Below are 12,290 nucleotides of genomic sequence, written 5' to 3' on the forward strand. Positions count from 1 at the left end.
TTCAAGCTTCTCAAAGGCATTGATAAAGTCGATCCATCCGAATTCTTTCAACTTATGCTCACACTATATAATGCATTCATAAGTCCCCATCTTTAGCACTCTGTACTGTACAAGAAAGACATGGCAGCACTTGAAGTTGTGCAGTGGAGAGGAACCAAGTGCATCCAAGGACTTAAATACATGTCCTACTATGACAGACTCAGAGAATTAAACCTGTTTAGAGTAGACTGCGTGGGGACCTAATCCAGGTCTTCAGAATCTGCAAAGGTATTGATAAAGTAGATCCAGCAACATTCTTTTGGCTTAATAGTGAATCGAATACATGAGGACACCAATGGAAGTTAAGGGGAAGTGCATTTAAGACTGAAACAAGGAAGCAATTCTTTATGCAAAGAGTTGTGGGAATCTGGAACAATCTAAAGAGACATGGACTTGAAGCAGAAACCCTGACAACTTTTAAGAAGGATCGGGATGAGATATTAGGACAGCTTAGCTATTAGCTAAACAAATGAGCTTGATGGACTGAATTAATTTGTTAAATTTCTTAAGTTCTAATTGGAGGCCATCTCTGAATATCTACCATCAAATAATTACCTGAAGGTTAGAGATCCCCACAGCAGAAATCATTCCAAACATAACCATTAACATTCCTCCAATGACAGGGTTGGGAATAGTGATGAATACTGCCCCTAGTTTTCCAAATAGGCCAATGCACAACATTAAAATTCCAGCTGACTGGAGAACAAGTCGACTTCCAACCTATGTGAAGACAAATGCAGGAAAAATGATTAGTATCAGTTTACGATTGGTACAAAAATAAGTATTGATTTACATTGTGCAGGTCGTATGTCTGGTCTAATTTACCATAAACAGGGAGTTAGGAGAATACCTTTCTGCAACTGGAGGTGTTGCTTCCTGGAGACGCACTGTGGTACTAGTTACAAAAGCGTGAAATGTCCCATAAGATTTGCACAAGCCATCTGCCCTGGCTTGACTACTGGCACAATATGTTAGAGAGAACTGCTCTAATGTTAACAGCAGTAAATAGTTCTTTCAAAATAAAATAAGATGTTGTCTTTCTTGACAACTAAAAAAAAAAAATGAAATAAAAAAATAAACTTTTCTGAGCACTGAAGTTTGTTGTTGTTGCTTAACCATTATTTTTGTCAGGAAAAGAATACTACAATAGAACAGCAGTCAAAACACCAAGAAGAAGACTGAGCTGAACCAAAATAGCAAGAATCAAACCCACAATACCAAAAAGAAGAATTTCTAAGACAACTTGTTCACTGAATCTGTACAAGGAACTGAAGTTCACATTGCCACAAGACAAAAATCAAAATTGAACCACAAATATTAGACCTTAAAAACTAAGTTGAAAGAACTCTGATGTTTGTACAAACAGCCATCACAAAAATCATCACTCTGAACCTCTCACTGACTTGAAGGTGAGCTCTCTGTCACCACTCTAAAGAACACTGTGACCAAAAGATGAATTTCAGCCACAAAAATTCAAAACTTGAAAATTCTCTGTGATTAATTAGAAAGTGAGATTTCATCACGTGAAAAAGCGCTGTGTCTAGAAGATGAACATTCATCACAAAAAATTCAAACTTGGAAATTCTCTGCAATTAGAATGTGAGCATTTACCACTTGAAAGAGCACTGCAAATAGAAGACAAATATTCATTACAAAAAAAAAATCAAACCTTGGAACTTCCCTGTGAATGGTAAATCAGATTACACTACATAAAAAAAGTACTTTGTCTGACAAACGTTTGTCACAAAAAATCTAAACTTATAAATTCTCAGTGACAACTGTAGAAGGTGTGTATTCATCACTCAGGAAAGAACTGTGGAGGTGCCGCCATAATAATCCAAACCTCCTGGTACCAAATTCAAGACTCAAAAAATTATTTTGTTCTAGAGATGTTCTGCCACAAATATCAAGAGTCATAAACGTATTTTTCTATTAAGATTCCAAAGTTTGGGACCAAAAGAGCTCCAGTTGCTGCAGTAGAATGTATTGCTAAGCCTTCATATTCTGAGTCCTTAGCTAATATGAAGTGCTCCTATTTTCTGGTTTTATAATTTTTTCTGCTCTATTCATGGTCATTTTGAGCTAGCCCTAGGAAAGCTTAAATAGAGTTAGTTTCTGCCTTCTGCACAATGTTGAAAGAATAGATGCCAACTCCCTCATGACCCTCTAATAGAAATGGCGGATTTAAGAAATGAGATGTGTGAACTGTAGATTTTTCAACTGGATTTTAGCTAACATTTTAGATTTTAGTCAAATTTTGCTTCCTCTATTAAAAACATAAGGTAATACTACACCAAGTTGAAAGAAGAAACACACAAAACTATACCTTTGTAATTCCTAGTGCTGCAATATTTTGACTGTAGGATGTGGTTCCATTCCCTGTTCCAAAGATGCCTGCCATCACACATCCAATGCCTTCAATTCCTACTGCACGATTGATAGCGTGAAATGGTGGTACTGGGGCTCCCGAAAGTCGGGCACATGCATAATAATCGCCAACTGATTCTAGAGTTGAGGCTAGAACTCCAGACATCATGCCAAGCACAGAAGATAAGCTCACTGTTGGAAGACCCCATTGACCTAGAAATAAGAGTGTAAGATTAAAATTATAAATTCAAACTGATATACTCCAAAGCTTTTTCTATTACTAGTTTGAGCTTTTAGTTGCTTTGAAGGATAACTAACAATACTCATCAATATGAAATACCAATTTAATTCAAAAGTTAATAATTTAATAAACGTTTCAGAGATATTCTTGACTAGCAATGAGTGAACTCTGATGAATTTGCCATACCTAGGAAAGGTTTGGGAACTTCAGCTAACTTTTAAAATCCATTGAAGTCACTGGGAAGAAGAAACTGAACTAGTTTTGAGTGGATCCTGACATTGCAATGGTTTTTAAGTGTCCCTGATGGCTAGAGATATGTCTGTGAACTATACTGGACTGATCATTGTGTCCAAAAAATGTGAGTTGAGCATATCCCTGAGAAAAAAAATATACTCTGAATCCATCTCACATGCTAATATCATTATGTCTAACACCCACAGTTCTTCTGATGCAATAGATCAGTGTTGGTTTCTTGATGGGGAGGACACTCTCTGCCACTACCCGATCTGTGCTACAGAACAAGGAGCATAACATGCTTAATCCAGCAGTGAAGACACAATGTACAATAAATGTACCCGATCTGTGCTACAGAACAAGGAGCATAACATGCTTAATCCAGCAGTGAAGACACAATGTACAATGAATCTATGCAGAACAATGTATTTTCATAATGGTCTCATTATCATCAGCCAATATACCCCTCAAATGAAAAAGCTTTGAGTATTGCATGTAAATATGCAGTTCTGATCAGCCAAGCTGTAAAGTATAATGTTGAGTGAAGTTTTTTTTTTAAAAAACACATGTGGGGTGCAAATCAGGGTTCACAACTGGGTAGTGACTTCACATATGCATATATATGCCACATATTATTCACACATTTGCAAAGTAAAATGTGCAGCACTGTGAAGTGTGAGGTGGAGTATATTTACAGTACACAAGCATGACAATTATGAGTATGCATGACACAAATCAGTCAGATATTGCAGATCAGGTATTGAAGTCCCCTTCCAGAATTGGCTGTTACAGCTCTGTAAAGTCAAGCTGGCCACACAAATCATCATTGGGAGCTAGGAAAAAAAATGTTCACCTAAACTGGCCCCATGGTAAATTTTCATGGGAAAGTTTAGCGAACAATGTCACTGGTAAACTTTTGAAATTTGTTGTTAAAAGGGTCTTGGCAAATTTTGCCAATCAACACTAGTCTAGACTAATAATATAAGCTATTTGGATTTCACATTAGAAGAAAATACACGCATGAACATTGGAACAATATTCCAATTTTAGCAAATATAATGCTGTAATGAGAAGTCAAGCAAAACAAAACTTTTATTGGCCACTCAGGCCCCTTCTTCAGGCAAGATGTAATACAGCGACTGGAATTCCCTGTGTTTATAGAGAAACTAGGACAGAAAAGTTTTTAATGAGTTTTTTATATATTCTGGATCTGTTGTCTGAGTTAGTCATATGGATGTAAACAATCCTCATATCTGATTATAAAAGTTTACTTTAGTGCTATGTGTCTAGTCAGATTACATTTTTGAAAACAATACACTGTATGAAGAGAACTTTGAATGCACTGTAGAGCCTTGAAGTTACACCACAGTGATTTTATCATTGTCTTGCACATATTTTGAGAGATTAGCACAACATGAAGATAATAGTTGATCAAAGATGCATCATTCACGTTGTATTTTTGAATGTTTCCGCTAGGTAAACAACTGTATAAGATTACTATATGGTGCATCTGCAAAACCACTTTACCACTGTAGGTGTACATTTCACAATACATTTTTACTTTTAAAATATAAGTGCAGTAACACAGTGTTCTTCTCATCTACAAACTTTCTGCAATATTCACAACAGAGATTCATGGAACCAGAAACATTCTCTGAAATTTGCCAATGTAACTTCTTCTAGACCTTCTGGGGTCACATTTTTTGTTGAATGAGATCTGTGTTCATAATTAAAGTTAACTACATCCCATTGTAATAGTTTTGAACACTAATACCGAGTGTAAGAATGGACTCTGTATAGCGGCCAACCCGACACGGACTGGACACGGGACAAACGTGAAAAATAAACAAACTTTTATTTTTCTTTGTCTGTGGGGTACGCCTTCCCCGTACCCACAGACACAACACAGTCCCAAGCACTGAAGAACAGCACTCTTCTTCTCTTTCTGGCACCACCACTCCTCCCAGGCAACCTTGTCCTCCTCCTCCTCATCTGACTCTGGCCCCTGAGTGGTGGTCGCTGGCTCCTTTTATAGTTCACCCGGAAATGCTCCAGGTGTTTGATCACGAGTTCTGGCTGCACTTCCGGGTGTGATGTGTACGCTGCCCACCTGGGCTCAGGAGTCCTCAACACAGCACCCGCTGGCGGTACCTGCGGGACCCATCAGGGCTGCACCCAATTCCAATTCCCAGGGAGCCCTGTGGGTAACTGAGGCACTGCTCCACCCCAGGGGAGTGGTTATCTAGCGCCCACGGGGAGGTGTTGCAGTGTCCAGGACTGCTCCCCCTGAATATAGTGTGCAGGGGCGTCCCGGCTGGGCATGCACGCCTGCCACAAGAGTTTTACTGACTTTTTCTCTTTTTCTTGTATCATCTCCATCTGCTTCAAGTTTGGGATTTTTTTTTCTTCAATTTCATTTGCATGTTGTACTTCACTTAATTGTTTTCTGCACGATACTTCATTGGTTACATTTGTTCTCTTGTACACTTTGCTACAGCTTCTTCTTCTACTTTTTCCCTTTGCTATTCAGGCAATTTATTTTGTTGACGCACTGCTGTGCTTTTTCATGTATCTTTATTTAAATTTGACATCATCGATTACCATGTCTGATGATTTGGGTAGAACACTAATTTGAAAGCCTTTTCCTTGAATTTTAGCAAAACTGGTCTTGCCTGAAAGTAAGCTTCCTTTAATTATAGCCTTCCTTCAATAAGTTATATTGTTAGTTCGTCTGTTGACTCAGATATATGGCATTTGGTTTGGAATTCACAATAGTGGTGCTAATGTTTGTCATGCGCCATCTGCAGGATTGACAAATGCAATCCATTTTATTATGACATACACTGCAAAAATACAATTCAGTAGAAGGTGCATTGCAAACAATAACACAGAATATGCCAAAGTGTAACTGCCAGATGGAAAGAAACTGGCTTATATTATATAGAGGAAAAAAGATAGAAAATAAGAAAGGCTGATAAGAGGAAGTACTAATCCCTACAGAGGCTACTGACAGAGAAAAATGGCTAATGACATGAATTGTACTTGGAGGCCAGCATGCTCTCTTTATAATTGTTAGAGGAATTTTCTACTTATTCCTGCTCTCATTTTTCTACATTAATGAGGACAGATCACCAGAATACTTAATGGACTATAATGACATTAGTACTCCCTCTAATATTCTTTATTGTGTCATTTATTTTTTATATTGAACTTTTCCATTGTTAAGTTATAGCATCAGTTTCTCTGTCCCTACAGTTACATTGGCTTTACTATATGATTTTTAATAGTAGTGCTGTTTGTGATATGCCATCTTTTCAATGAAATATGCCATGCATTGTATTACTATGTGCATCAGAAAATATATTAAAATAGACAGCAAATTGCAAATGTTAATGCTGATGCAGAATACGCCCAACAGACTGTAACTGCTGGACAGGCAGAAATTGGCCTATGTATACTGTAAGTGTATGTATACTGCATATATGTGTATATTGTAAGAAGTGATTGGGCAGGCAGACAACCCAGAAATCCAAGCAAGGTTGGGGTACCATTTTAGGACCCCCGTTTAATAAAAAAAATGAAAAGACAGCTGCAAACAGCTCAGCAAAAAATCAGACATCAGTCAATCAAATCTGGGAGATGTAAGTAGTATGAGCTATTTCCTCTGTAATAGTCAGTGTGGCATCTGATACCACATTTCCCAGAATGAGCTGACTTTACATTCTGAGGACTGGAAAGGGAGGAGTTTTTCAGGGCATGGGTGGGGTTAGGTATCCCTCTTGGGTGCTTTTTCTTGGCTGCCGAGGAAGAAGGAGAAGATAAGGCCCCCTCTCATTCTGGGGTGGTATTGCTTACCTCATCAGAGCCGTTAAGATACTTTCCAGACACACATGTGTGGCAACAGAAATAGAGCGAGAGAGAGAGATTTTCTGGTGTGTCCTGATGGGAATCTGCATGCAGGCAGTGTGTCTTAATATCTGTCCACAACTTGCCTAGTCTGCTTAATGCCACCCTGAACAAATTATTCCAGTATTGCTCTTATTGCAGTAACACAAAAGCAACCTATTTACATACTTGTAATTTGTAAATACATGTAAAACATTGCGGTAAAGGTTGTATGGCTTAAAGAAACATAAATTATTAAACTATTAAAATAAGGAAAATAATGTATGTGAATACCATGTCTTTCAATTTTCTACTTTTAACAGTAGAATTCCTGAAGCCTACGAAAAAACTTTTAATCCTGGGCCACCTTAAATTCCTTCACACTTCTCTATTAGTGTCTTTTGTTTTGTAAATGTGTTGATCAGCACAAGCAGCCTGCTCTCCCATCCCCTCACTGCCGAAACTCAATTCGGGCAAAATGTTCTCCCAACTCAAGTCTTCTTTATCTGGGTGTGAGGTGCCTGGAGTTATAAAGGGTAAATAATATATCATTATTTGGAACACATGCATTTCATGTGTGTTCCATGTCTACAACAATCTGAGTAAATGTAGGATGACAGGAAATACGAGAAATGCAAGAAATGTTGAACACATAGCTAAAACAGAAACTTTATTCATGTTATAATACAAAACAAAATTTTGACATGAAGCGTATAATGTGTGAAGACTGAAGTCCAAATATCAAATAAACACTTTCACAAAAGGTACAAGTATAACAAAACAAGTGCGCTTTTATTCGAGAATATAACCAAAGAAAAAGAAATTGGGCACTGACATGACTGCTTGGGTAGTGCAGTGGTAAGAGCTGCTGAATCATAATCAAGAGGTTGCAGGTTCAATTCTGGGCCCTTCCTAGGTTTACCATTTTGAGTAGTGAGCTGCTCTTATTGTTACTACTATACAATAAAAGCATACAATTGATTTGAGTTTGTAACAGCCGGTGTAAATTTATGGTACTTGTAAAGGTTAGGGTTTTCTTTTTCTTTTTTCAGTTTTATTCTCTCAGTCACATTCATGTTCCACCAGATCAGACACTACTGTTTTCAATTAAAGACATGCAATAAAAGAGGTGGACTCAGATGAGTATGAGGGTTCTACATCAGAGAAAGAGAAAAGAAGCCTTCCCCTCAAGAAACGGCCACTCACATATAAGAACAACACAGCTGCACCAGGCGTAAAGGTGAAAGATGGCACCGTTTGGATACAGCATTCTGCCAGTGAATCTGCCACACGTGTCCTTCAACGAAGAAGCAGGGCCTACAGAGCTCGCCAAGGTATCGTGCAAAGTTCTGTTTGTGATTATGTTTTTTGATGGTCTTTATATGAAAAACATTTCTATATTACTTATATAAAAGCCAGATCGAATGTTGTTTACCTATATTTATTCTCTTGTCTTCTTACAGCGTAAAGTCACAAGTAGACTGCAGAGCTTTCTGTGTTTGATCAACATGGGCATGCTAACAAAGTGCATGTGTAATACTACTCCTTATTTATGAAAAGATCAGTTATGTAAAGTGCAATGGCAGCTTCTATCTGCAGCTATAGACACTTCTTTATACGAGTGACTCTCCACTCTAGTGTTTAGATCTTGCAGTGCCATACTGATGGTGTATGTGCCCAAAAAGAAGAAGTCTGACTGGTACCATTTCTTGCGTACTGAAGTGTCTATAAAGGTAATGTCAAGACAAATTGACATGAGTTTGTTCTATGGGATTTACACCAGCAGGTTTTCATAAAGCATAAGAACATCACAGACCTAACAGACATTTCCAGAAAAAAACACACTCAGGCAGAAGTCTTTTAAGACTTTGCTTTTGCAAATGATCAACTTTCCTTAGAATTTCTGGGTGTTCTAATGAGACAATCACTGAAGCGTGTTGTTGAGCAGGTTGTAAAATATTATTTCTCACTTTGTAAGTTTAATGTACAGTAATCCCTCCTTGATTGCGGGGGTTGCGTTCCAGAACCCCCCGCGATAGGTGAAAATCCGCGAAGTAGAAACCATATGTTTGTATGGTTATTTTTATATATTTTAAGCCCTTAGAAACTCTCCCACACTGTTTATAAATATTCTCCGCACAGTTATACAGTAAACCCTCGTTTATCGCACTTAATCCGTTCAAGACTCTACCACGATAAATGAATTTCCACGAAGTAGGATTCTTTATTTATACATCTAATATTTTCGCAGTTAGAGCATAGAAAACCTGTTTACGACCTTCTAAATACGCTTTTAACATTATTAGAGTCCTATAGACATGAAATAACACCCTTTAGTCAAAAGTTTAAACTGTGCTCCATGACAAGACAGAGATGACAGTTCTTTCTCACAATTAAAAGAATGCAAACATATCTTCCTCTTCAAAGGAGTGTGCATCAGGAGCAGAGAATGTCAGAGAGAGAGAGAAAAGTAAACAATCAAAAATCAATAGGCCTGTTGGGCTTTTAAGTATGCAAAGCACCGATAAAGCGGCCGCAAGAAAGGGATCAATGTGAAGGTAGTCTTTCAGCAGTTTTTAGAGGAGCGTCCGTATCTTCTAAGCAAACAGCCTCTGTGCGTACAGCCCCTCTGCTCACACCCGCTCCGTCAGGAGCAGAGAATGTTAGAGAGAGTGATAGAGACAGAGAAAAGCAAACAATCATGTTGTTAGAGCTTTTAAGTGTGCGAAGCACTGCGCGGGAAGCATATCGTAAATCACTGAGGAGTTTTATTTAATACGTAATATGTGCTCTGATTGGGTAGCTTCTCAGCCATCTGCCAATAGCGTCCCTTGTATGAAATCAACTGGGCAAACAAACTGAGGAAGCATGTACCATAAATTAAACGACCCATTGTCCGCAGAAATCCGCGAACCAGCGAAAAATCTGTGATATATATCTAGATATGCTTACATTTAAAATCCGCAATGGAGTGAATCCGCGAAAGTCGAAGCGCGATATAGCGAGGGATCACTGTATACTGTAAATTGTTTGTAAAAAGACTGCAAAACTGCTAAGACTGAATGATACATTCTTGCAAAATACAACAACTGAGATGGTAAGGGTTTCTCCCAAAAACTAAAAAATAAAAATTTATGCTAATAATAATACATTTTATTTATGTAATTTGAAAATTAGGTATGCATTTTCCTGCTTACACTAAAATAGGCAATTCAAGAGCCATTGTTTCATTAAGGACCCTTACTGTGTGTTTGTTATGTCAATTAACACATGTCTGTGGTAGTTGGTTTTTGTACCATATTAGCCGTTATGAATGCAATAAAAAAGTGAAGCAAAATGACACCTTTTATTGGCTAACTGAACAGATTACAATATGCAAGCTTTCGAGGCAACTAGAGCTTCTTCTTCAATAAGGTTGTATTTGCAATATTGCCTGAAGAAGGGACCTCAGTTGCTTCAAAAGCCTACATATTGTAATCTGTTCAGATAGCCAATAAAAGGTGCCATTTTGCTTGATTTCTCATTGTTTTAAAATAGAATTCATTTGTGCATCTTTCTCTAATACATAATAATTAACAAACATTACATGTACTGATACTGTATATTTCAAACAGGACTGGCAAATTTCTTGCTCTGTTGCACCCTCAATTGGTTGCCAACAAATGATTGCATTAGAAAAATGACACAACATAACATTCTCAAACTTGCTCAGTCCCATTTAGGTTCATAGATATCCAGAACCTGTCCTAGCACCTTTGGGCACAAGACAGGGACTGAATATTATAAATAGAGAAAATGATTTTTGAAAATATTTTCATTTAATTTTTACTCTGTTGTTCTATAACACGGTTGCTTTGAGTTGCTCTTCAGAGTTTAAAAATATATTTGTTTTATTTGTTTACCTACATAGATACAAACCCATGAAACTCCAAACTCTGTTATTTTTAAAATAAACTCACATGGGTAGGGAAAATAAATCCAAGGGGCACTTTTAACAGCATCAATCCTGATATCAGTTCTTGCATAATAGCCATAGTCATTACTGTTAGTTGGCAGCACATTGTAGACTGTAAGCAAGAAACATAACAGCCAAGACAGACACATTCCCAGCAACACCTAGAAATAAAAGTGAATACAATTAATACCTGGTATCATGTCTTGTAGGAATAGTTCAAAGTTTAAAATTTATTCATTGTCAATTTGAGCATGCACAATGTTGCATGGACATACATAGCTTCATGCGGATCAGAAGGTACTGTGTAGAGATTTAGTCAATTTATTCTCAGCATTCATCAAAAAATAACTGACATTTAATACAAAGCCTTTTGCCTGCATATACAAAATAGTGACAACCCAAACAGCTACACTGAAGAACATAGATCCTTCACAAAAACACAAAAAAAAATAACCAATATGGCAGGCAGCCGGGGCCAGGACCCCCCAGCAGCATATATTCCGGGGGAGCAAGGATGGGAAACCCAGTATCTCCCCCTGGACGCTAGATGGCAGCCTCCCTAGGTTGTAGCAGTGCCTCGGATTCCTGCAGGGCTTCATGGGAGTTGGAGATTGGTGCAGCTTGTTGGGTTCTGCAGGCGCCGCCAGGGGGTGCTGCAGCAGGAGCTGCTAGCCCCTTTTGGGCACTAGTTTTGCCACACCTGGGTGCCTAATAAAAGGAGCCAGCAACCACCACTCATTGGCCAGAGTTGGGAGGAGGAGGACAAAGCTTGGAGGAGTGGTGGTGGTGGTGGAAGAGAAAGGAGAAGAAAGTGTGTGGTGTGTTTGGTGGTATTTGCTCACTTGGGACTGTGTTGTGCCTGTGGGGATTACGGGGAAGACATGATCCACAGGTGAAGAAAAATAAAACGTCCTTTTATTTTATATATGCCTCCAGTGTGAATCTCTGTCGTGTCAGGTGCAGATATACCACCTTTTTACACCAATTTATAAATTACCTATTTATTTTTGTATAGTCATTTATTAAAACGTTTGTAAAATACATACCAAGGATGAAAACTATTTATATCATCAAATATGTTCACTTTATCACCAGTGCCATCAATGGTGCTGGATTGGTGATCTGTATATCTACTTTCAACCCATTTTCATACCACCTACTTTGAAATGGTGAAAACCAACACTGAGGAAATAAATCTGCAAACACAAAATACAAAAATGTAACTCAACTAAAAATTAAACTTTTTATTATTTATATGATATTGGGGAGTTTGTAAAGATTATCACTATGCTGGAAAAAAATAGAAAAGAATATCTGAAGCAGGTGTTTACACACCTTAAGAAGATATACAGCTGAAATGCCTCTAATATTCTTTACTGCTTTTTTTTCAGTCTAATAATAAAAAAGAAAACAAAAACCTGCCTATTTTTTTTACTTTGGCAAGTATTTGCTGAGATACCCTTTCGCTAATTTCATAATGCAATGTGTTAAAATAGCTGCTTATTCATTACACTCAGCATTGCAGCTCACATAAACTACTATGGTTAGTATCCATTCACTTTTTCTAAA

The 12,290-nt window shown here is 37.8% G+C and overlaps 1 protein-coding gene across 1 annotated transcript in view; it reads right to left on the bottom strand.

The window, feature by feature from the left end:
* The window catches only part of si:dkey-106n21.1 (solute carrier family 23 member 1), a 136,850-nt gene that overhangs the window by 71,908 nt on the left and 52,652 nt on the right, over window positions 1-12,290 (bottom strand). Inside the window, exons 10-12 of the mRNA XM_039762183.1 lie at window positions 10,726-10,882; window positions 2,366-2,619; window positions 595-759 (exon numbers count right to left, since the gene is read on the bottom strand). Of these exons, the coding sequence (XP_039618117.1) occupies window positions 595-759; window positions 2,366-2,619; window positions 10,726-10,882 (576 nt within the window). The remainder of the gene's footprint in view (window positions 1-594; window positions 760-2,365; window positions 2,620-10,725; window positions 10,883-12,290) is intronic.

The sequence above is a fragment of the Polypterus senegalus genome, chromosome 8, assembly GCF_016835505.1.
Source record: "Polypterus senegalus isolate Bchr_013 chromosome 8, ASM1683550v1, whole genome shotgun sequence".
NCBI lineage: Eukaryota > Metazoa > Chordata > Cladistia > Polypteriformes > Polypteridae > Polypterus > Polypterus senegalus.